We start from the raw sequence: 27,186 nt of genomic DNA on the forward strand, positions 1-27,186 counted from the left end.
CCACTACGCCACCACCAGTTCCTCCAGTTCACCTAAAGCCAGCATCATAATTTTTCCAGTGATTTTCAGGTGTGAGCTTCATTAACATAATCGCCAGCCAGGCGGTGGAACATGATGTGTGCATTAGCATCTGTCAGTGGGAGGTTGTTAACCACTTGACCATCAGGACTACCTGCTTAATGGCTTAAAATAATTAAATAAATAAATAAAAACACTTCAAAATGGTTAGAAAAAATTGTTCTTTCACCAAGGTCTTTCGGTCTTGTGTTCTCGTCAAGTGACCAAAGAGCTTCTTCTTTACTGACAAGACATCATGCTGAAATAAATGTTTTCATTGCACTCATATAGCTGCATATCATCACAGACGCTGATTGTAATCTATAGTGATTCTGTCACCAAGCATTTTTCCTGCCTTTTTTCCTACTCTATAATGGCATCAGAAAGTGGAGACACAACAGTCTGTTTATATTGAACGTAATTTCTTCACTTACTAAAAGCTGCATGGTCATTTGCGTTCTACGGCAAGCTTTGAGGGGATAAATACACAATCACGCACTTTCACAAGATCAAGTTACTCCATAAATTGCACCTGGCTTGTTTGGAGCATTTGTTTCGGAACCTTGTGCGTTTTCTCCCTTGGTTTGGTTTGTAGGCATACAGTATATGAACACAGCCATCACACTCGGATACGCAGCAAAACAATCGGTCCGAGACCACCAGAATGAAGAAGAAATCTGTAGGTCTGCTCGTCACTGTATGCGGATATAGACTTTTGGCAGCTATGTTATATAGGTCGATCTTCACAATTGCTTCTCTCTTTTGGATAGCGGCAGAACAGACACAGATAAAATGTGGCTTCACTGTTTGTGTGTGTTTCTGTGTGTGCAGGTGTGTGTGTGCAAGTGTGCGTGCATGAGAGGGAGAGAAAGAGAGCTCAGTGACCATGAGAACAGGTACTTTTCAATACAGAAATAATGCAAAAGCAACCAGTGATGGATAAAAATAACCACAACAGAATTTTTACAGTTTTTGTCCATTTAAAAAAATTACCTTGTAAAAGCAAACCGAACCACGAAGATAATGCAACATTATTACTATTTTAGTCCCTGTTTTGGATCAAATCAAGCAACCTACAGGTCTGAAAATGCCCTAAATCACTCCATTACCATTTTTTATGCTCACGTCAGGTACTACTGTTGTTATTTCGGCGAGCTGCACTAGGGAATCAGAGAGAGAGAGAGAGATGTGTGGTGAGTTGGTATGTTTGTCACCCCTCAACCATTTTGTATTGGCAAGTGTGTTATACCTCTGACTAAAGAGAGCGAGATCTTAGCAAAACAGTTTGCAAGTGTGGCAACCTTGACCAAAATCATGCTGTTTGGAACAGTGTTATTATAGTTAATGAAAACCAAAACTAACTAAAATAATTTTAGTTAACTAAAATAAAAATAAAAACTGAAATTATTGGAAAAAACTGAAACTAAACTAACATATTTTTTCATAACTCCAAAACTTACTAAAATAAAATAAAAATGATCTCTAATTCATTTTAGTTTTAGTTTTTCGACATAATATGGTGAATATGGGCAAAGTGGGACAATTTTGGAAAAAATTGTTTATTTTCTTGACTCTTTGAATTATGATCCAAACAACACATAACCTAGCATTATACCTTTGAAGAAAGCTTAGGATGTCTTCTACCTTAGTCAAAAGAAAAAATTAAGAAATATCCAATACTGGGAAGAAGAACCTTTGAAGATCCCCTTTTGACAAAATCCCAGATGTGTTTAAGCAGCAGGGCCTAATGGTAAAGTTGGACAAATTATTCTCTAGGAAAAAAAAAAGAATTTATATATATATATATATATATATATATATATATATATATATATATATATATATATATATATATATATATATAAATTCTTTTTATATAAAAGTATATATATATATATATATATATACTTTTATATTTTCTTCTACACTTTCACATCATAACATTGTTAACTTTTACTTGTTTATAAGCGTCACTAGATTTACCTCAAATTTCTGTAATTTTCTTTACCATTGCTTTTCCCACCGGTGGTCATGAAATGAGTTCTGCCACACATCCCAAAATAAAATCATCAGTTTTAAACCTCAGAAAGTGAAAGGGTTAGTTGACCCAAAAAATTAAAACTCTCTTATCATTTACTCACCCTCATGCCATTCCAGATGTATATGACTTCTTTCTTCAGCTGAACACAAATGAAGTTTTTTTAGAAGAATTTTGTGCTCTGTTGGTCCACACAATGCAAGTGAATGGGGTCTGAAACATAGAAGCTCTAAAAAGCACATAAAGGCAGCACACAAGACATCCATAAGACTCCAGTGTTTTAATCCATGTCTTCTGAAGTGATCTAATCTGTTTTGGGCGAGAATAGACCAAAATATAACTCCTTTTTCACGGTACTTGTGCACTGTGCATCTTGCAACTGCAGTCTACAGGAGCAATCATGATTTCAAGCTCGATTACACTTACTAGTACAGTTCGCAGAGTGCTAGATGGTGCTGGGAAATATAATCGAGCTTGAAATCATGATTGCCAAGGAGACTGCTGATGTCAATATTTACAGTAAAAAAGGACTTAAATATTGGTCTGTTTCTCATGCACACCTATCATATCGCTTCTAAAGACATGGATTTAACCACTGGGTCGTATGCATAACTTTTATGCTGCCTTTATGTGCTTTTTGGAGCTTCAAAGTTTTGGCCCCTATTGACTTGCATTGTGAGGATGTACAGAGCAGAAATACTCTCCTAAAAATCTTCATTTGTGTTCAGCAGAAGAAAGTAAGTCATATACATCTGGGATGGCATGTGGGTGAACTATCCCTTTAATTGTATACTCTCCAAAGATTAGTTTAGTAATGATTTATAATCATTTCATGAAATACATATGGATACAGTGTGGATCATGCTTAAATGCCTTTTGTCACTTTGCCCATATTCGCCCAATATTATACATTTTGCAACATTTACAATCCACATTAAACATGAAAATATCACTAGATAGACGTAACACAAGACTGCCCTGAGAAACGTAATGATATTAGACTTTTTAAATTACACCAGTAAATGCTCAGCTTTAGCAGCCATAAAAAATACTAAAACTAAACTAAAACTAACAGATAAACTGTGAAAACTAACAAAATATAAAATAGAAATAAAAACTGAATTAAAAATTATAATAACACTGGTTTGGAGTCTGCTAGTGTGGTGCTGGCTTAAAAATGAAAATTCTGTCATCATTTACTCATCCTCGGTTCCGAACTCCTTTCCAAACCTGACTTTCTTCCTTCTGTGGAACACATAAGGATATAGGCAGAATGACTGAGACTAACATACTGGCTGACATCTTTTGTTTTCCATGAAGAATCAAGTCATAGGGGTTTGGAACAACATGCAGGTGAGTAAATGATGACAGAATTTTAAATTTTATGTACATTTTCTCTTTAAAACTGTGACTATGATCTGTGGTTTAGTTTAGTTGCAAGAGCATTTATAACAGAAGAATGACACACTTGGCAAAGAAAAATACATACAAATTGCATCGCTCAAAAATGTTAAAGAAAATCATTATGAGTTTTTGTGTGTGCATGCGTGTGTGCGTGCATGTGTGTGTGTGTGTGTGTGTGTGTGTGTGTTTGCATCCATAAACATTCCCACAGTGAGTGTGATCCACAGGAGGAGGGGTTATACGTGTGACTTCTCTCACCTCAGTCAGTGCTCAGTGATCTGCATGGCAGAGCATCAGTAGACAGTCTACAGGGAACTCATTGCCCAGGTGCTAATGAGTGCAAACACACAAAAGACCCACGTCTGTGTGCCCGCTCCCCCCAAAGGGGCAGCCAGAGGAAGTTTTAGATTAAGAGGTGTCAAATTGCCCTATAGAAAAGAAAAAACCTCCAAGATGCTTTTGTCTTTTTGATTAAAATAACAATGACAGCTCTGTGGACAATCAATTCTCAGACAAACAATGGCAAGAAGATGAGAGGCAGGGTTGGGATACACAGACAGGAGGGTGTAGGGACATGGGGGTCTTGTTTCTCCTAACATTATGGTAGATTACATTCCCACACTTTATGTCTTTGCTTTCCTAATGCTTTACAGTCCCATACAGCTTTAAGGAACCTTTGAAGTATACAGTGCAGAACTCTCACAACTTTGGAAGACCAAGGCCAAGAAATTTTCCAGTTTAAAAATACATAAATTGGCACAATGTTTTACACACATTGGGCCTCATTCATGAAATATGAACAGACCACATTTTCAAAATATAAGGTGATATGAACTAAATTTACACCTGCTACTGACCACGTGTAAATCGTGCGTAAGACATCCGAACGTTTGGTGTTCAGTCAGGCAAATTACATGACTACATTTTGATAGAAGTGAAATAAAATAAGTAATGAAAAAAATAACTAATAATTAAATGAGTTAAATTAACCTTAATAAATAACATCGTCAAGTCAAATTTATTTGTATAGCACTTTTCACAACAGGTGTTGTTTCAAGGTAGCTGTACATTAAATTATGCTATAACAGGAAATGAATGAATATAATGCCAATATTAGTTATTTATGTTTAGAACTATTAGTGGTTAAAATTAGTAAACTAAGTAAGTGTTGTGGGTCAGTGATTAAACCAAATAATTTTATATGGACTATAAATTTTAGTGTTAAAGTCCTTGAAGTCATCCCAAATTAACTGAGGAAATACACGTAGATGCATTGTCCTTTGATTTTGGCCGATGAAGGCTTTTGTTTGTGGTTAATTTATTTTCTATGTAGTTCAATTTTTTTTTTTTTAAGAGAGTGTTGTTCCTCATTTGACCAAGTTGATATAGGTATCAACATAAAAAAAAAAAGCATTTTGTTTTTATTTTCTGAAAAACATATACTTACTGAAAATGTTTCTTGATGCTCGTGTTTATTTCTTCAAAGTATAGTTTTTGCAAAAGGTCATGGGAAGACACTGACACTGTTTTCTTTAATAAGGTGCCAATATTGGTAATGTAATATTAAAAAAAGTTTTTTAAACTTTAAATTAAATTAAAATAAAATCTCATTTGACGTAATAGGAACTTAAATAGATTGTGCTGACATAGAGAAACTTAAAAAAAAAAAAAAAAAGATTCTACTATGCAATTACATTCTCCTATGATGTTTTAGGTACTTACAAAGATTCTACTTTTTTTCAAATTATTTAATGAAATTAGATTTAATTCAGTTTAATTTAAATATTGAGGATTGTGGATTAAACATTAAGGATAAAAATGAACACATTCAACAATACACATAATATTTACGCTATACACTATTACTCTTTTGTTCAGACAGCTCTTAACCAGGGTAACCATAGTTACCACAAAATCACATTTAAACTATGGTAACTTGGTATCAGTCACCAGAAAAGAAATGACTAAAATGAATCTGAAAGCTTTTTCCACTGTTTGAAAATCATCACATATTGATTTATTATGGGTTTACTGTAGAAACATTAATTATAGTAACTTACTTTTTGTCAGAAACTATGGTTACTATAAGTTAACAACTTAATGAACTAATCCTTCATTATTATGGTATGACAACTATTTGCAAGCAGTAGTCAGTGTGTGTGTGTGCATTTAAATTCATGCCTTTATTTCTGCTTCAAAGAGCCATTGATTGTCAACATGTAACTCAGTGGCCAACAAGCCAGTTAGGCTAATGTATTTTCACTTTGATCTATGAAAACTGTTGGGCTCTGTGGGGTATTTGAGGTCAGGAACACCCCCCTATTTACTTTGAAGCATGTTACTTTCAACATAAAAATGGAATGTGACAGCAGACAAGACATTAACAGCTACATTATATGCTCAGAAAGACACTAGTCTTGTATATGGCTCTTCATCTGTCCTGAGATACAATAGCCTTCTTTCAAGTGTTTTATCATACTCTTTTTATGTTTGTTTTTATTTACTTTTCCAATGATGTTCTTTGCTGACACATTACAAGCACAAACAAGATAGTAAATCTGTTGTGTGTGACATTTACTTTAGCAGGTGGCTAAGGATATTATAGTTTGTTTTTATGTTTTTTTTTAACTCAGAATAGATGTTACAGTATATAATCTTCTGATGGTGTTTTAAAATATCAGGTTTCTTCATCACTGCATTTAAAGGGATAGTTCACCCAAAAATGAAAATTCCGTCAGCACTGACACAATGTGAACCTCAGTCACCATTTATTTTCATTGTTTGAAAAAAAAAATATGTAATGACAGTGAATGGTGACTGAGGTTCACATTCTGCCTAACATCTCCTTTTGTATACCACGAAGAAAGTCATACAGGTTTGGAACAGCATGATGGTGAATAAATGATGTAAGAATTTTTTCATTTTTGGGTGAACTACTGTACATGTAAACTTGTATTCTCAGTGGTTTAAAGATGAACATTAATCCTGCATTGAGTTATACAGTAAACAGACAGTAATTATCATTTCATTGAATTACTAAAGAAAAGATTTGTCTTCTGATTTTTTTTTCTGAATTTATACCCTCCAGCCTCCAATCACAATCTACTCCCAGTCAAATTTGTTTATTAAGGTAATAAGATTCATGTAACAGTAACTCTACTGTTACACACCTCTTCTGATCACATGAGAGACAGAGGAAAAGGCCAAATATGGTCTTGACCCTAGCCTCTGTCTATCTGCTCAGCATGTGAGCATGTGTTTCATAACCCATATGTCTTTGCAAGTGAGGGTGTTTGTGTACTCTTTGTGTTGGTTTGTTCATTGTGTAAATTAGTGCAAGGACCGTATGTGTGCGTGGGTGTGAGAGTGCGCAAATCCCTCCGTGTGCACATATGTGTGTGCCGGTGCTCAGCAGAAGCCCAGCGTGGCTGTGTTCTGGAACCTATTGTTCCCTGCTGCTCCATGCCCGTGGTGGGAAGGGATAAATATATGCTTCCCTTCCTCATGGTCTCTGGCCACTGCCAATAGAGCAGCCCGACAGAACATACCCCCTGCCCTGACCCCCTTCTCACACACACACACACACACACACACACTGTTGGGCTGGTCATCGGCAGACAGCAAGGAGGGACATACACTCCCTGCAATTAGATCATAGTCATAGTTACTCTACGATTTTACAGATGGATATTTACCTCGTCTTCTTCTTCTTCTTCTTCTTTTTCATTTCCTAATAATAAAAATAAAAATAATTAAGAAGAAGATGACGATGATGAAGAATTCAAAATAATAATATTAATTTGTTATTAATAACAGAATAATTTCACATTTCACATTAATGCAGGTCATCAATGGGTGTTCTATGTATTTCTGTTCTTAAAGTCTCTTTTTTTGCCACGATGACAGCAGGATGTTCAGCTCGAATCAAATTAATACCTGCCTTTTATTCTTATTAATTTGCTCTTGCAGTTTCTGTTTCTGAAATGAATTTCAGGCTTGATAAATTTAAATTGAGTTTAGAAATTTCTAAATTGCATATTAATTTCAGGGAAACACACAAATACTATGTCAGTAGATCAGCTCCGACCTGTTTTGCGTGTGCTATCAAGTTTGCACGTTTTTTATACACACTAACCTTTAGTAAATCATGGACTATAGTGCTAAAATGTACAGTATTTTTCAATTTATTTGTATAGCACTTTACATGTTGCAAAATAAGAGTGGCAAAAACTCTGTAAATATCAAAGTATATGAGGAATGTGCCTTGGGAGGAACAAAGACTCCTCTGGCTGGCACAAATTAAAAGAAATGTCTACAAAACATGAAAACATACAAAACATACATACACAAATGTTAACAGGAACAGATGTAATCCACCCACATAGTATTAATGATAAACTGACTAATTGTTGTTTAACTAAATACATGCACACACACCAAAAAAAATTAAGATTTAGGCATTTTAATTTCAAATTGAATTGTGTAATTTTTAACTAAATTAAATTAATAAAACGTACAAATATTTTGTTTAAAATATATATATATTTATATTGAAATATAAAAATATTTTATTAATATGTTAAATTTTTAAAATTGGCAGAGGCTATTTATTCTAAGTGCAAATAGCGATAGATGGTATTTACACTAAGTGTAAAAAAACAAAAAGCTTCTTTTTTTACACTAGAGTGCAAATAGCGTTAGTTGCTATTTGCACTCTAGTGTAAATAGTGGCAGATTCTTTTGCACCTGAACATACAGTATGGGGGCATCACTGCAGCGTTTTTATTATGTTTATTTAGAGTCCCTCAGACACCTAGCACCAACCCCTACCCCTAAACCTAACAATGCATTACAAAAATTAGCTATGGATTTACCATAATAACTAGTATCACCATGGTATTTTCCTAGTAAAATCTTAGTTACCTCAAAATTAAATATGGTTACTATATTAACAACATATTACTGTAGTAACACCATGGTTAATTGCATCAAAACTGTAGTTTCCTCCAAAAAACATGGTTACTACAATATTACTATAGTAAAACCATGGTTAATTTAATCTGGATCAAATCCTTCTCTTAACTTCCTGACATTCACTGTGACCAAATCACTGTTTGTTTATTATTATAAGTAGTATTATAGGAAATATTAAGAGTGGAGACATGGGAAAAAATATGACCAAAGGTGGGATTCAAACCCGGATCGTCAGCATGAAAAAAACACATTCATACCATCGTTTCACCCTGTGCCACTACAACAACACGTTTGGCGCAGTTTGTCGTAAACTCCTGTGTTTCCACCACACTGTTGGAGCGCAAATAGTCACTTTATCTCTTAACCCACTAAATGTCTATCCTTAACCACTTCAACGTCTCTGCCCCATCGCGAAAAATTCAAATATGCCTGCCTTGATTTGAACAGCAGTAGACTCAAGGCTGGAAATTTGTCAAGGCTGTCTTGAGCTTGGTCTGAGCAATGGTGGGCGGAGTTAGTGTAAACGGCCTCTGCCAACAAGATGGGCTATTTGCACTTAGTGTAAGACACTCAGTTTAAAAATGTATTGCATTTTGTAATGAAATTGAAATGTGTAAATCTTAAAATAATTTGTTTAGTGTATAATGATTATAATGACTCACAAAACAGGAATCCATGCAGATAGGAGAGATGCAAATCTTTAAAAGGCAAACACAAAAAGAAAGGGTGTATGAAAGAGTGAACGACAATTACATAAAGCTTAGTTTTGAGCTCAGTGAGTGTTTGATGGAAAGCAGTCACATTGATCTGACATGATGCTCAGGCTGGGCAGATTACAGTATTGATGTTCACACTGCAGTCTTTCTTCTCTTGTTCCCATCACAAGAGGTCCCTCACATCTTATCTTTAACCACTAATGCCCCCCACAGCAACCCCACTCTTAAAATCACTGTCATTTTAGCTGTCAATCAAAAGCAGTATCAGAGTTACGATCAGCAGGATAAGGACTGAGCTGCGTTGTGACTGATTGCCATAGTGATACAGGGGCAGTGAGCATACAGGTCAAAAAGTCATCAGGCTCTGAAGGGATTATGGGAGATGTTATCTTGGGCCGATAACCAGCAGGGGTGTTTGGGAGTGTGTGTTTGTGATTGTGTTTGAGGAATGTGTTGGTTGAACGCAGAGGTTCGCTGACCCTTGACATCTGCATCCTTATTTGCTGATCTGGGTATTAATCATAAGTTTAGCAGTGTCTAGGCCTCCAGCATTCATCAGTGCATTTTAGCAACATATGTTAAACCATCCCCCTCTTCTGGATCCTGGTTGTAGTCATTGAATTATCCCACAGGTAGTTGTCCTTTCCACGCAGTTTGGCGCATACAGCCCAGCGAAAACCCCTAAGATGATCATACAGGGAAGCCGTTTGTCCTGACAGCTTCCTCCCAGGTTTTTACAAAGCTCAGAAGATGCTTTTACACTACTGCTGCTGACGAAACTTTACTTTTTCTAAATGTAAACTGGGGGTGGTGTATAAAGAGAAAACCATGCTGGGCTAATTGCTTTTTTCAGAGCTTCTCAGATGGAAACAAGCTAATGAGGTTAGGCAGCTTGACCCTGTTGAGAACTCAGGACGTGTCTAATTGTGATCTCAGATCTGCTCATAATCCCATAATTTGACAGAACAAAGGTAGCAATTTGCTGGAGTATAAACTGAGGGAAAGGGCAGCAGAACAAGGTCTTAAAGGAATGGTACTATCAGAAGTTGAGAATGTTGTGCAGTATATGCTGACTTCATAAGTGTGGTGGAAACCAGAGTTTTCTCTTTGTTTGTGTCACAAAGGGAGAAAAAAAAGGTTTTTTTTTTCACTTCAAAAAAGAATGCATAGTCATTTTTTGTTTCTGTATTAAATACATTGGATGTAACATCACACCCTGAATGTTTAAAAATGGCTTTTAAAGACGTTTATTATTACTTTTATTTATTACATGAATCTTTATATAAGAATTTTATTAATTGCACAAAAAATGCTTGATTTATGTTGTCTGGACTTTTTTCAGTGTGCTTTTGCTTAAATTATTAAAAAGTTTTAAAGCTTTTTACACAAGCTACATTTATCAAACATGTCCAAAAATATATTACATTTCTCATTTCAAAGACTCGTAAACTTGTAGAACAGTGGTTCAAAATTTTACCATCATTAGCTTGTGTTAGTCATCACTCACAAATTCTGTCATACTTCTAATAAGATGCTTGTACCTCAAAGGATTGTGTGCCTTATATAGTTGATATTGATGATTGCACTGTGTTCATCCCTTGTGGGCCTTGAGAAGCCCCCATTGCACAGTCTATTATGGAAACAATTGTGTTGTCATTAGCAGCAATACACCCCTTTGCAGGGCCTTGTCACTGGTTGTCACCATCTGATGAGTGTAAATTGCCCAGTTTCTTAAGCAAAGTGAAAATGCAACACATTTACAGTAGAGAGAGAATTAATGTGGTCCTGGTGTTAAAGTTTTTTTTTCCTTCAAGATCAAGATGATTTTCATTTTAGATTTGTCCCATCCCTCTGTGCTGTATTGGCGCCTTCTGTTGTCCTCAGCTACTTCCTTTCAATGTCTCAGTGTTAATGTCAGATTGCACTCAGGTTGCTGATGGTGGCTCTGGTTTCTTTATGGAAGCGGAAGCCGAGTTCACTGTCACTCATGTCCTCTCACACCTGTCCGCCTCGGCTTTCCTTGTAGCATATCAATATTTCAGCAGGCTTGAGAAAGGGCAGAGGGTGACAAAATGAACCAGCCCAATAGCTCTATAGCCCTAACCCCAACCTGAACCCAGCCTTAAAGGATGGGCAGAGATTGTAACGGGTTAGCTAAAACAGGGTTGTGAAAATAATATACTCCCCTAAAAAAAAAAAAACACTTAAACTTAAACCAACTTAAACTGGTTTGCTTTTCTTCCAGCCTGGTCTTTTTGTGTTTAGAAAGGCTTTGTGGCATTTTTCAGATGGCCAGGCTGGAACTCCCGGTAGACCATCTAAGACTTATGCTAAATAAAGGATACATCCGATGTTATGGTTCAGATAATATACTGAACCCAAGCAATATATTTGGATATCGATGATACGTGTTGTTGAAAATAAGATTTAATATCTGTAATTTATGAGATTTTATTGTCATAAGTTAGATAAGAGATCTGTTGGTCGTTTGAACTGTTGACAGCCCAAGACTGTGTTCATCCCATAATATTTGTTGTCATGCTTGGATTAGCATAGGTGTGTGTAAACGCAAACTTGTTTGTTGTTCCAATGACAGAGCAGCTGCATACTGACTCATAATTTTGCATTTGCGTTTAATTGTAAGGAATTATATGGAACTGTTAATTTGTCATTACAATCTAGGGTCATGTAAAACAATGATTCCCAACCGGGGGTATGTGTAACCCAGGGGGTACCAAAGATTCTAACTAATAAAACTACATAAACAGCTACTAATACGACTACATAAAATGACTACTAATCACAATTAATCTAAGGTTTTAGTGAAAGAAAACTAAATATTAACTGTAATGTGTAAAGGTTTTATAAATGTGTGTGTATTACGGTTGTAACAGAATGTATGTTCTATTTGGTGAGTCTGTTTTACACCCATTTTTTTTTTCTTTAATAGTATTAAAGATATTGCAAAATAATATCCAGTATAATACAAGTTCAAAGGAGAACATTTCTTGTTTAGAGTTGATAAAGGGGTACTTAAGCCTTACTGATGGGGCTGTGGTGGTACACAAGACAAAAACGTTTGGGAAACACTGGTATAAATAATTCAGGCACCCCTGCCAAATTATGTTCCAGTGTTTTTGGTTGTAAAACTGTTTTGTTTAAAGTGGTCTCCTTTTTAAACTTTGTTACGCTTCTATCTCCCTAGGATGAAAAACAAGCTATGGTACTTTGAATTTGGCACCACAGAGACCATCTCAGCCACTTGTAAAAAGCTGAACGAAACCATTGAGGTGGAGGTGAGTTCAGGACATGAATCCCATCAGTTGTGCCCTGTTTTACTTTACAGCCAGTGTTGTAATTATATACAGCCACATTCAGTCTTTTAACTGTGTTTCGGAACAGAAAATCCATTAAGCACTTCCTTCAACATACTTTGATTCATTAATGCAGCAGGATATTGTGAACTACAGTAAACCTCAGATTACTCTTACACTGTCAGCTAACCATTCTGTGTTGAGGGAACATGTCAGAATTTGTATCTGAAAGCAAACAGTGGCGGAAAAGCTCTGTTGACAGTGTTCCAAGCATGTGAGAGTTTCAGACTGCCTGTTTTTAGCCCATGATTAGCTGCATAAAAAATGACCCAGGGTATTACCATTTACAAGGGGAATTTCTGTTTTAGCCTGATACAATATTATTTACAGTATAAAATAATTGCTTGGTATTGAATCCAGGGCAAAATGACAATTGTGTCATGACAGTTATGAAACGAGAAGACCTATGCAAACCTTAGCAGAGAAAGAAAAGAAAAGAAAAGGAAAGAAGGAAAAAAAAAGACATTTGTATTGGAAAAAGGAAAGCTTTTTTAGGACAGATCTACTGTCTTTCTCTCCCACTCTGTGTGGGATCTCATGCACATCGATGCATCTCATTATGTCGTAAATGTGTCAGTGTTCAGCTTTTTGAAGTCTGTGTGCTTTTCCACTGTACTGACACCCTTCACGGTGGTCTTTGACATTATAAAATACTGTACTGCTAATCTATATTTGGATCGCCGACAGGTATTTTTAGACTAGTTTCACATCCCTCGTGTCTGGAATGTGATTGTTATTGATGTGCCACTCCCAATAGTTCCCGTTAAGTACACAGAAACTGTTTATCATGCCTCTAAGGTGCTTGAGAGATGTTACTTACAGATTTATTATGAATTCAAACCTCTTTGCCTTTAAAAATGGGTAGCTGACACATATCCAGACTCTTTTTTTTTTCTTCAACATCAAGATTTTAGGTTACAATTTATATGACTTAAGGAAAAAAGTGAAAAGTGTACATTTTAGGGGCTTTGACTGGCCACTATTCCCATTTTTAGACACCCTTTTGCCTTACTAATTTTAAATGGTCCTGCAAGACGTGTATTGTTTATTTATATATAGCACATTTCATGCACAATGGTAATTCAAAGTGCTTTACATGGAGAAAATAAATATACATAAAAGTCTATTTTTAAAATATATGAAAAAATACAATAAAATAATAATAATAAAAAGTAAGAAATAAAAATGTGTTTTAAAATATTTTAAAATGAATAAAACAGGAAAAAAAATAATACAGAAATAAAATGATACATTGCAATTAGTAAAGTGCAGCACAATGCTCAGTCAGTGAGACATTTGTAGTGTGACATTTTAATACAAGTTTTTATGAGTACAAAGTTAAACTGTAAAATTGTTTGCACATTTATTATTAAGTTTTTTGCAAAATGCTGTTTAAAATCATTTTGCATGCAGTATAGCTTGTAACAACGCAGGACGTCAACTTCCCAAAAGTATTTTAAGCTACCCATAGGCATATATGTTTGTTTATTTTGTATTTTCTGTCACAGTGTGATGGCATCATCTTGGACCTGAGCAGCACGTCTCTGGAGGGCATTGCTGTGCTCAATATTCCCAGCATGCACGGAGGCTCCAACCTGTGGGGTGAAACCAAGAAAAGACGCAATTACAATCGCATGAGTAAGAAAGTACCAGAAAGGATGACTGCCAGCACCATCACCGATGCCAAGGAGCTCAAGTTTTGCGTGCAAGGTGAGTCAGTTTTGGAAGGTCCATTATTCGCGTAAACCCTGAAAACGATTTGGATTGTTCCCAAAATGTTCTCACAATCTACAATCCACAAATTGACTGAAACCTCTTATTTCCTGTCACTTGTAATTCATTTAACATTTCTGGCCATCTTCAGCAGATCAGCACACCATGTGGAGCTGTTTCATATGCAGCGCTGACTCACAGCTGCTGAGGAGGAGCAGAAAGCTTTTAACTATCACTAATGAGAGAGAACCTCTCTGGCTGCTTATTATACTGATGTTCAGTCTCACTGTGTTTTGGGACTTCCTACATTAGTTTCCCAGAGTGCGAAGCACTATTAGTAGTGTTAATCGTCATTTAGGGAGAGTGCTATCTGTGTCAGAAGCTTCACTGAGAGTAGAGTACCAGCTTTTTCAGAGCCCACACTAGAGGCGGGTGTTTCCATCCTACCAAATGTCCTCCAGAGAGGGTGTCACTGCAAACGCCCTTGTGACGCCAGTCTCCAGGCCCTGGCGTCATCATCAGCTGTCTCAGTCAGAGATAGGGAACTCGGCTGGGCCTGTGCCACCCAAGGTCAGAGCAGCAGCAGCTGTTTCACGTGCCAGTGAATTAAACCTTCAGCACATGTTTCATTTGACTGTTAGAGGATCCCTGTGTGCATCAACCAGTGGTTCACCCTGATTGCTCAGTTTTAGTCTCTTTTACTGTAAATCTGGTTTGTTTTTACTTTTTAACAAATTTCTGGCAAAGTAACAGTATGTTCAGTGTTTGAGATGTAAACCATATATACTTGCCATACTTTCTTAAAACTGTCATCCTCAAGTAACATTAAGCAGCTGACAGAAGTAGACTGAATAATGTCAGTATGAACAGGTAATCAAAGTCAATGCCCTTCTTTAACCTGCAAATATAGTAAAGATCAAGACTTTACATTGTCTTGAAGGATTCTTTGAAAGATCTAAGGAATATTTTTTGCGGTTTGTAGTTTGTCTCTAAAATTTGTCAAAAAGTAGGCTAAAATGTAGGCACATGCATCAGTTAGAATAAGAATGACGAATTGACTGTGTGGGAAGTAAGACATCCCTTGAGGTGTTTTGTTTAGCTTTTTAGGTGATGATAGTAAATGACAGCTTTGACCTTAGAGAGCAGCTTCTTCATTTCGCATTCCTCTGTGATAAGTTTAGGTGACAACATGGGCAGCACCTCTGTCTTTTCTGTGACCTCACGCTCTGTCTCTTCATCACCTGTTCCTTCTCTCTCTTTAATCCATTTCAGTTCTCTTCACATCAGTATCATAGGCAGAAATGTTTTCGTAGGTGAGCCAACAAAAATGATCAGTTGCATGAGATCTGTAATTTTTTTTATACTATTAATTGTGTTTTTTTTTTTACATAATTAATGTTTAGCTAATTGTTTCCAGGGGCGTATTTAGGACATTTAGCTAGTACAAGTTGTCTACTTTAAGAATATTAAAAGACCAATCAACAGGGGGCCTGGGTAGCTCAGTGGTAAAAGACACTGGCTACCACCCCTGGAGTTTGCTAGTTCAAATCCCAGGGCATGCTGTGTGACTCCAGCCAGGTCTCCTAAGCAACCAAATTGGCCCAGTTGCTAGGGAGGGTAGAGTCACATGGGGTAACCTCCTTGTGGTCACTATAATGTGGTTTGTTCTTGGTGGGGTGCTTGGTGAGTTGAGCATGGATGGCATGAAGCCTCCACATGCCCTATGTCTCCATGGCAACACACTCAACAACACGTTAGGAATCTGCGGTTTCTACCTCTGGTTTATCTAGTGTCTGGCAATGCATTTCTCATGCAAGCATCCCACACATACCAACACCTCCCTTGCTATCACACGAGTGAAGTACAGCATTGACAAAACAGTCTAAGTACAGTATGTTCTACACATTTCTACATAGAAAAATAGCATATACCACACATCGCTGCACTGAGTGTTTACAGTGTAAAAAGCTGAGATGCTGACATTATTCAACCCATTCTGCCTCTGACATTAGTTGTTCATGGCCAGCAAGCTTTTGGCTGTTGGTGGAATAGGGGCATAAGACAATGATTGAGTGGGCCTGAATGCACCGGCCCATACAGGCCCACCCATGGCTACGCCAGTGCTTCACATTTTACAACTCTCTCTCTGTGCTTTTCTGTACTCCACTGACTGAACTCACATGAATCTTGTTACCATGGAGACCCCCAGGCCCTTCTAAACCGAGGAACAGCGTAGGGATTGAAAGAGAAAGAGAGGGAGGGAGTGGGCTGCTGCTAGCAGTGTGACTCATATCAGTAATCTTTTAACTGCCCTTCAGGCAAAAATACTCAAGCCAGAACTGCATATACAGCAGACTGTACAACAAGAGTTCTGTAGTCACGTCCCATGTCTAGCTGAACTGTACATTTTTATTGCCAAAGCATACAATGAGGAAACTGTCAAATGAATAAATAAATAAACAAATAAAAGTGAAAATAAACAAGTAAAATCAAAGAATAAATATCAGTAGTGCAAAATAAAAACAATAAATGAAATAAAGTAACAGTTCAATGTAAACTAAGACAGATTTACTAAAAGAGTCTATTTACTTAAAAAATTATTTAAAGAAATAATATTTATTGAACAAATAATTAAGAAAGATAAAATTAAGAAATTTTAGTTAATTATAATATCAGGTCCTAAAAGATGTTAACATGTGACTGTAGCATTACCCAAACCTGTCATCAGTTGTTGCTCACTTGATCAAATGTTTGATATTTTTTGCTGGAACACTGGAGGTCAAAGGTGGATGAAATATGCAAATCCTGCACAGGAGTTAAAGTCCAGATATGTGGAGTGGTGGTGGTGTAGTGGACTAAAGCACTGAACTGGTAAGCAGAAAGTTGTTGGTTTGATCCCCACAGCCACCACCATTGTGTCCTTGAACAAGGCATTTAACTCCAGGTTGCTCCAGGGGGACTGTCCCTGTAATAAGGGCACTGTAAGTTGCTTTGGATAAAAGTGTCTGCCAAATGCATAAATGTAAATATCCTGATGAAATATTACCCCAATAAAAGTAGCTCTTTTAAATTTCTACTTGAGTAAAAGTACAAAAGTACTTATTTTTTAAAGTAGTTAAGTAAGAGTACTGATCTGTTAAAACTATCGTTTATTATTTTTTGCTGGTCAATATGCTTCACTCTCCTGCTCATAATAACTTTTTAAAGGTACACTCTTGTGCTATATTCCAGGTCATTGCTTGCTTTGAAGATTCATTAAGCATAGCTTATATAGTAAAGTTTTAAGTATTTTCAAGTAGTTACTATAGGTAAAATATATCTCATTGTATTAAAATAATTTTTTTTACTTATAGTATGTGATGTTGTGGACTCAAAGAATCACAATAAGTTGAATATAAATATACTATGAAATGATTCTGAGAAAGAAAGCAATAGTTGCTTTATCCTGTTGTATGAACATTTTAGCAGAAATTAGGTGACCTTTGGCCAAAAAAAAAAAAGAAATGTTTATTTATTTATTGAATGAATTAATATATATATATATATATATATATATATATATATATATATATATATATATAGATAGATAGATAGATAGATAGATAGATAGATAGATAGATAGATAGATAGCTGGAATAGCTGTACACGGAAATAAGAAACCATTATTTGTATGGCAGAGATCTCTTTCACATCAAATCTGTTGTTCCTTTTGCTTTTCTTTATTTCAGGGCCAGAGGGACACAGTCATTTTTACTTTCACCTGCTTTCCATACCATTATAACTCCTGTTTCTTTCTCTTTTTGGCTCGTACAAATGTCACTCCACCCTTCCTACAGTAATGTTGCCACACACTGCCTCGTGCTGATGGTTATTTCAGAGCCCTGCAGCACTGGGGCCATTTATTGTTACATCCCACAAACAAAAACACACACTTAGCCTCATAAACACAGACAGGAATAGAAGTGGAACTGTCCACTCCAAGAGCATGGTGGGAACATGGTGACTCGGTGAACGACAGGGACACTCTCCACTGTGCCTCCGCATCCTCTATCAGGGACCAGAAAAGCCTATCAACAGCTTTTTTCTCGCTTTAGCAGGAGTGATGGACATTTGAAGAGTGACTCTCACCCCTCAGGGGTTCAAATAAATTGAAGATGTTGTTGGCCTGAGGGGCCCTTTCCCATGATCTGTGTCATGAGAGCTGTGATTGTTAGGCTGCTTTGTGAGAGCAGCTTTGTTTGTGAATGGCATGGGAACAGAGGTTGGGAGACTGGTGAGCTCTAGGGCAAGCAGGAAACTAGTGAATGAAGTCTGGGTAACACTTTATTTTGATGGTCCCCCTACAGATATTCAACTGACTATAAGTCACTTATCAACTGACTTGCTATAGCTAGTAAACAGTGTTTCAACAAACATTCAGTAGATATTCAGTAGCCTATATATAGATCTTTATTAATGACCTACTTATATTTCTTTGCTTACCTGCTCGTTTTCTTATTTCACCTTTAGTTACCCAAAGGTTTTCTGGAAATGCTCTACTGTTTGTTGCATATGAATTTCCTATCAGTACATTCACTTTACTTTAAGGTATTATCAACTGTTCAGCTATAGTAACCTAGGGACCATCAAAATAAAGTGAACATTTAAGTAATATGGTTGACTGACTGCTACATGTCTCCTTTTTTGAAACAGACTTTCAACAGATAGTAAATACCAATACTGATAATAACACACAGGAATAGCAGCACCACATTACAACCAGCGAATAGACTGTATGTAAAAGAAATATAAATGTACAGAAGTCATTGTTTTGTCCAACAAATTTAATGAACTGATGTCCTCAACAATAATCTACAGTTGAAGTCAGAAGTTTACATACACCTTAGCCATATACATTTAAACTCAGTTTTTCACAATTCCTGACATTTAATCATAGAAAACATTCTCTGTCTTAGGTCAGTTAGGATCACTACTTTATTTTAAGAATGTGAAATGTCAGAATAATAGTAGAGAGAATTATTTCTTTCATTTTATTTCTTTCATCATATTCCCAGTCGGTCAGAAGTTTACATACAATTTGTTAGTATTTGGTAGCATTGCCTTTAAATTGTTTAACTTGGGTCAAAAGTATTGGGTAGCCTTCCACAAGCTTCTGACAATAAGTCACTGGAATTTTGTCCCATTCCGCCAGACATAACTGGTCTTACTGAGTCAGGTCTGTAGTCCTCCTTGCTCACACACGCTTTTTAAGCTCTGCCTACAAATTTTATATCAGATTGAGGTCAGGGTTTTGTGATGGCTACTCCAATACCTTGACTTTGTTGTCCTTAAGCCATTCTGCCACAAATTTGGAGGTATGCTTGGGGTCATTGTCCATTTGGAAGACCCATTTGCTACCGAGCTTTAACTTCCTGGCTGATGTCTTGAGATGTTGCTTCAATATATCCACATCATTTTCCTTCCTCATGATGCCATCTATTTTGTGAAGTGCACCAGTACCTCCTGCAGCAAAGCACCCCCACAACATGATGCTGCCACCCTCATGCTTCACGGTTGGGATGGTGTTCTTTGGCTTGAAAGCCTCACCCTTTTTCCTCCAAACATAATGATGGTCAATATCGCCAAAAAGTTGACCAAAGTAATTTTTGTTTCATCAGACCAGAGGAGATTTCTTCAAAAAGTAAGATCTTTGTCCCCATGTGCACTTGTAAACTGTAGTCAGGCTTTTTTATGGTGGTTTTGGAGCATTGGCTTCTTCCTTGCTGAGCAGCCTTTCAGGTTATGTCAATATAGGACTCGTTTTACTGTGGATATAGATACTTGTCTACTTGTTTCTTCCAGCATCTTCACAAGGTCCTTTGCTGTTGTTCTGGGATTGATTTGCACTTTTCGCATGAACTACATTTATCTCTAGGAGACGTCTCCTTCCTGAGCGGTATGATGGCTGCATGGTCCCATGGTGTTTATACTTGCGTACTAATGTTTGTACAGATGAACGTGATGTCTTCAGGTGTTTGGAAATTGCTCCCAATGATGAACCAGACTTGTGGAGTTCCACAATTCTTTTTCTGTGGTCTTGACTGATTTCTTTTGATTTTCCCATGATGTCAAGCAAAGAGGCACTGAATTTGAATGTAGACCTTAAAATACATCCACAGGTACACCTCTAATTCAGTACACCTCCTATCAGAAGCTAATTGGCTAATTGTCTAAAGGCTTGACATAATTTTCTGGAATTTTCCAAGCTTAAAGGCACAATTAACTTAGTATATGTAAACTTCTGACCCACTGGAATTGTGATATAGTGAATTAAAATTGAAACAATCTGTCTGTAAACAATTGTTGGAAAAATTACTCATGTCATGCACAAAGTAGATGTCCTAAACAACTTTCCAAAACTATAGTTTGCTAAAATTAAATCTGTGGAGTGGTTAAAAAATTAATTTTAATGACTTCAACCTAAGTGTATGTAAACTTCTGACTTCAACTGTAAGCAGATCATTAATAAAGATCTATATACAGTCTACTGAAAGTCTACCTAATGTTTGTTGAAACACTGTTTACTAGCTATAGCAAGTCAGTTGATAAGCTCATATTTTGCCGTTATACAGGCTATTGAAAGTCTACCTAATGTTTGTTGAAACACTGTTTACTAGCTATTACAAGTCAGTTGATAAGTCACTTATAGTCAGTTGAATATCTGTAGGGGGACCATCAAAAAAAGTGTTACCTGAACGGCACATAAGAAGAGCCAAGGAATGAAGTATGGTAGTAAAGAGTTGCTAAGAAGGGCCCAGGCATAAATTATGCTAGTGAAGGGCAGATAAGAAGAGCCCAGGAAAGACATATGCTAGCGAAGAGCACATAAGAAATGCCAAGGAATGAATTTGCTAGTGAAGAGCCAATAAGTTGGGCTCAGGAAGGAAGTATGCTAGTGAAGAGCATATATGAAAGGCCTAGGAAGGAAGTATGCTAGTGAAGAGCAGATATGAAAGGCCTAGGAATAAATTATGCTTCTGAAGAGCAATAAGAAGAGCTCAGGAATGAAGTATAAGGCCATCTATTCCAGGAGAGCTATTATTTTTTGTGTTTCTGATTCCCTCTGCCTGTGCTGTGCTTTTCGTCTTGGGCCAGTGGAAGAAAAAAACAGATGGTCAGAAGGAGTTGGAGAGGTTGCAGAAGCTGTGGTGGAGGTGTGGGGGTGCCTGGTCACTTGGCGCATGGACCGAGCATGAGAGCCACCTCCCTGCCATGCGCTTACAGGTTTGAGTTTGAAGAATAGAATTTACAGTCCACACTATCAGCCTGTGTTAACACATCATATTCACAGGAAAAGTACAGTACAGGGCAAATGGTACCAGAAACACAATACATTTTAGCTGTCCTCATCCACGTGGCAGCCCACAGATCCCTCACACTGGAAGAACACTAATGCCACATCAGAAAAAAATGGCTGATAAATGGCCTCATAGAGAATATTTTGATTAGTACCAAAAACCCTGCCTTCTAATAGGTCCTTTTTGTCACACTTTTATCACAAGTTTCTTTATAAATTGTTTCCGTGCCTCTTTCTGCTCTAGGTCGAATTTCTCTCATCTCCGTTTAAACAGTATAGTTTTAGGGTACTTTTACAATAGAGTTTTTAGTGTGGACCAGAGTCCACTTGGCATCTGAGTTTGCTCTGGTTAGTGTGAACGTAAGTTCACTTGAAAAGATTGTCTATTATTGTTGTTTGTTTGAACCCAATACTTCTTAAATAACGGAAGTCAACCACTATCAATGGCATAAATTTTGTCATCTTTCCATTCTCTCAGTAAAACTTATTATAGTATAAAACATTTCTCAGAGCTGCTTCTCTCTGTATAAATCTCTTGTAATGTATCCTAAGCAAACAAATGCAAGTACCACTCATGAATTAAACAGGGAACATGGTATCCTCTCATTGTCTAGCTACATTGGTAAACGGTTACCGCTAGTACTCATGGTGGTACTCACTTTAAAGACGCACACTTACCAAAAAGTACAATGTGAAAAGAGACCCGCAGGAAAAGGGGGTTAGAATCGAACTCAGGTTTGGACCTAGCAATCCAGCTAAGTGTCACAAAGCAGCTTTAGGTCTCTACTCCAGTGAGCAAGCACAAAGTGACTGTTGCAAGAAAAAAACTTGAAGAGTTAGAACCCACTTGCATTATATGATGCATATTCAAGCATCTTATCTGCTTGAGCCATTACTTCACCAGCAGGTTCACTTAAAGGAAATCCACTTTTTGTTGCTGTTTCTAGTGCAGCTGACCTCAAAAATACCAATGTTTAAGAGTATGCCATCACTGGTAGTGTGTAGTTGGCATCAGTAAAATTGCAGTTGGTTGAGGGTCTAAAGTGAATCAGCTCAAGTTTGTCTTTTTTTATGTTAAACATGGTCAGTGTAGATCATGTTATTTGTTTTGATCACTGTAATTTTTAATATACTTCTAACATGACCCTGCTCTGTCAGGACTTAATATCCTCCACACAATGCATTCTGACACAGTTATGTAACAAGGCGTTTGTGAGCTATTCTTAGCGCTGCCTCACTGTGATGCCCTGCCTGAAATAAGAAAGCCCAGACCTGACAGAGTGGGAAACATTTATGTTGTGAGGAAAATAAGGCTCCCGTCAATTTTTTTCCTTCCCTCTCTTGAATATTATTTTATTTTCTGCTTTTGGGGCAGTGAAAAAGAGGCTGTGTGTTTGATAATTATAAGTGTGCTCCATGAAACAATAGACAAGGCAGGCAGTGAACACACAGATTAATATAGCGTTTAGCATATGTGAATATATGTGTATATTGGTATGAATCATTTTACTTTTATTTATAGAAATTTTAAATTAAATGGTTGACTATTTCTTGTTTGCAAAATACCTAAAAGTATCCCAACCTGCCCAATAGAGTAACATGGTGTCAACCAATGGCGGAAGACCAACCAATGGCAGGTGGGTGGGTGGGGGATTGACATATTCAGGAACATGTTTGAGAAAAAAAAAATTTGTAATTTCCTTTGTTGATGCTAGTGGCGCAGAAATTCCACATTTCAGTTTTAACGCAAATGCGGTGACATGTTGAACCATGCTGGTCATGTGCTCAAATCTGGCTCTCAACATTTCCTGATCTCACCCCCCTTGTCCCCTCCAATCATTTCTGGTAATTTTTATTCTGTCCCTAAAATGCTGAAAATATAAATAATCTTCAATATCTTTTTAAAAGGACACTTATTTTCATGGATTATTGATTCGATTGTGTACTGATTCAAGAATCAGTATAAAGGCTGTACATTGTTGCATTTTTCAGTCTTAGGGCCATTCACACCCAGTGTGTTTTTCCATCAGTCTGTGCTGTTTTTCAGTAGTTTGTCTGTGTAAACATGTGCTAGACAGATATCTTTGATTGTTGCACTGCACCCCACTGTTTTTCAGCATCACTCGGAGAAGCGCCGCATTTTTCACATGCGGTGTTAGGTTAAAAAGAATGGTAACTTTTAAAAGCATGTCTCAAGACACCTGATTTCAGTTCTATTAGTTGAGCAACGTCTAGCTTTTTTTAGTGCAACAATGTGTTTGGTCTGAACGGCCCCTTAGAGAGCCATCGGTCACTCAACGTCACTTCACAGTGTCACTGTTGAAGTGCTAATCTGCCCTCTTTAACTCCTTCTTTTCTTCTTATGGCTCTCAATCCTATTATTATTTCTGGGAAAACTCCCAAGATGTATAGAGCTGAGGGAGCTTCAGGATCTTTGACATGCTTGTGCTATTGTGGAGGTGGTTAAAGGATACCGGGCACAGAATTCTCTGTTGGGGCTATGTGTATGTAACACTTCTCAGTGGAAGGAGGAGGCGAGAAGCAGATTTCCTGGTTCAGGTAGGCGTTTTTTTTTTATTTTCCTCAGTGCAGCACAAACACACTCTCAGGGCTCTACATTGTTGGAAAACACAGTCTCAAAACATCCACAAACTAGCTTACAAAAATAAACTCTCAAATTTGTAATCATAAAAACTTCTGGCTTCATAGTCCGTGCCCAGGCTCTCTCTCTCCTCTAACTGCTGTGTGGCTCTATTTATGCCGCTCTCCCCATGCTCACTGAAATTAGAGACAGGTGTTAGACATAATTTAACTCAGGTGTAAGCGCCCTTACCGCTTTCTCTCTCTCCAGAGAGATGCTTGACCACGCCCCCGCTGCCACATATCCCCACCGCCCGACTCAGGCCGGGGCGGCATCCAGCCTGCCTACCACTCCCCCCCCATTCCTGGAAAGGAAGTCGGCGACAGCCATCTGCGCCCCCGGTCTGTGGACCACCTTGAACTTAAACAGCTGAAGAGCCAGATACCAACGGGTGATCCGGCCATTGGTATCTTTCATGCGGTGGAGCCATTGGAGTGGGGCGTGATCGGAACAGAGGGTGAAGGCCCGCCCCAGCAGGTAGTATCGGAGAGTGAGGACCGCCCACTTGATGGCAAGACACTCCTTTTCTACGGCGCTCCTCCCCCTCCACCATCTGTGAGAGTACTGCCCCCAGCCCCCTGTCTGAAGCATCTGTCTGTAAAATAAAAGGGAGAGAGAAGTCAGGTGAATGTAAAAGCGGCCCCCAGCAAAGTGCAGCTTTAACTTGCATGAATGCCTGTTGACACTGCTCCGTCCACTGGACCAGGTCTGGAGCTCCCTTTTTAGTGAGATCAGTCAGCGAGCTGGTGATGTCCGAATAATTAGGTACAAACCTTCTATAATAGCCAGCCAGCCCCAGGAACTGTCTCACCCCCTTTTTGGTCTTGGGTCTCAGGCAGGTCGCAATCGCCGCTGTCTTGTCAATTTGGGGACGCACCTGCCCGTGGCCCAAGTGGAACCCCAGATACTGTACCTCCACCCGTCCAATCGCGCACTTCTTCGGGTTCGCTGTGAGTCCCGCTCGGCGCAGCGATCTTAGAACCGCCCTCAGATGTTGCATATGCCGCTGCCAATCATTGCTATAAATGATGATGTCATCTAAATAGGCACTGGCGTAAGCTGAATGCGGTCTGAGGATTCGGTCCATGAGACGCTGAAACGTAGCCGGGGCCCCAAACAAACCGAACGGAAGTGTCACAAATTGGTGTAATCCAAACAGTGTGGAGAAGGCGGTTTTCTCACGGGAAATTGGTGTCAAGGGGATCTGCCAATAACCCTTCGTCAAATCCAATGTCGAATAAAAACGAGCAGTGCCCAACCGATCGAGCAACTCATCAACGCGAGGCATTGGATACGCATCAAATATAGACACCGCGTTGACTTTTCTATAATCCACACAGAATCGCACAGACCCGTCACTCTTAGGCACTAGAACAACTGGGCTGGACCAATCGCTGTGGGATTCTTCTATTACCCCCATATCAAGCATCGCATCCAATTCTTCCCGAACGATTTTCTTTTTGTGTCTGGGTAGTCGATAGGGGCGGCTACGTACCACGACCCCCGGCTCGGTCTCGATGTGGTGATCCGCCCTTCTCCCAATCCCGGTCCCTCTCCTGAAACACCCCCATCAGCCTCGAAGGTTCACCACGCCCCTTGGTGTTCAGAGGCTTGCATTCTCCCTCCAGCTCCGTTTTCAGGTGAGACGGGTTCCGTTAGCGCCTTTCTGTCTCAGTGTTCACTGTTCTTCACCCTACAGCCCTCTACATTTGCCTCTGACAAGATGAAAGTCACTTGTGTTATCACGCTCCTCTCCGGAAGGGCTGGTGAATGGGGAACTGCCATGTGGGACAACAGGCATCAGTGCTGTGCCACTTATGAAGCTTTCTCTTCAGAACTTCTCCGAGTATTTCATCGCGCAGCTCAAGGTCGGGAGGCATGGAGGGTCTTTTCCACACTGTCCCAAGGAGATTGGCGAGTCACTGACTATGCGATTGAGTTTCGCACCCTGGCCAGTTCCTGCGAGTGGAACGACCATGCTATGTGGGACCTGTTCTTGCATGGGTTTTCCGACGATGTCCAGAATGAGATTTATCCTTTTTCATCGTTTTGATGACTTGGTGGACCTCAACAAACAACACCTGATTCTATGCCGCAATCTCCGTCAACGCCACTTTTCACTCTCTCGAGCAGCTGACCATTCCCTCTTACCCACCTGAATCTCGCCCTGACTCTGAACCCATGCAAGTCGGGAGAACCCCAATGTCACGTAAGGAGAAGCAGCGATGCCTAGTTAAGGGACTTTGCTTTTCTTGTGCTCGGCTGGGCCATTTCTCTTCTACCTGCCTGTTAAAAGACACCGCTCATCAGTGTAGGAAGGGGGTTACTTTCGAGCACAACACCTTTGAACAAAGCCCTCGGACTTCGTACTCTTCTCCCAGCCCAGCTGCAATACTGCTCTGCCAGCCACACGGTCTCAGCTCTGGTGGATTCCAGAGCAGAGGGAAACTTCATTGACATCGACTTAGCCTCCAAATGGCAGCTTCCCAGGGTTCAGTTGGACGAGCACATCACCGCCCACACCCTCAGTGGCACGCCCTTGTCAGTCATCACCCAGTCTACAAAGCCAGTCATCCCCGTCTCTGGAAATCACTCAGAACAACTGTCCTTTTATCTTATCTGATCCGGTAGTATTGGGGCATCCATGGTTGGTAGCGCACAACCCACACATAGATTGGACAACCAACATTGTTCTTGCTTGGAGCTCTTATTGTTCATCACACTGTCTTTACCCTGCTGTCTCCCCTGTTCAGTCTTGTGTTTCGTTGCAGGATGAACCGTCAGATTTGTCTGGAGTACCGGATAGGTACCATGAATTGAGGTTGGTGTTCAGCCAGTCCTGTGCTGTGATCCTCCCTCCTCATCACCCATACGACTGTGCCATTGAACAGCTTCCTGGCACCTCTCCTACTCTGGGATGGCTGTATTTGCTC

At 38.6% G+C, this 27,186-nt stretch overlaps 1 protein-coding gene across 7 annotated transcripts in view; it reads left to right on the forward strand.

Moving 5' to 3' along the window:
* The window catches only part of LOC127448307 (diacylglycerol kinase beta-like), a 180,034-nt gene that overhangs the window by 130,660 nt on the left and 22,188 nt on the right, over positions 1-27,186 (forward strand). For all 7 annotated transcript variants that reach the window (XM_051710741.1, XM_051710745.1, XM_051710740.1 and 4 more), the window contains 2 exons: positions 12,395-12,485; positions 14,072-14,273. In XM_051710741.1, coding sequence (XP_051566701.1) covers positions 12,395-12,485; positions 14,072-14,273 — 293 coding nt within the window. The remainder of the gene's footprint in view (positions 1-12,394; positions 12,486-14,071; positions 14,274-27,186) is intronic.

Source organism: Myxocyprinus asiaticus, chromosome 11 (assembly GCF_019703515.2).
Source record: "Myxocyprinus asiaticus isolate MX2 ecotype Aquarium Trade chromosome 11, UBuf_Myxa_2, whole genome shotgun sequence".
In the NCBI taxonomy this organism is placed as follows: Eukaryota; Metazoa; Chordata; class Actinopteri; order Cypriniformes; family Catostomidae; genus Myxocyprinus; species Myxocyprinus asiaticus.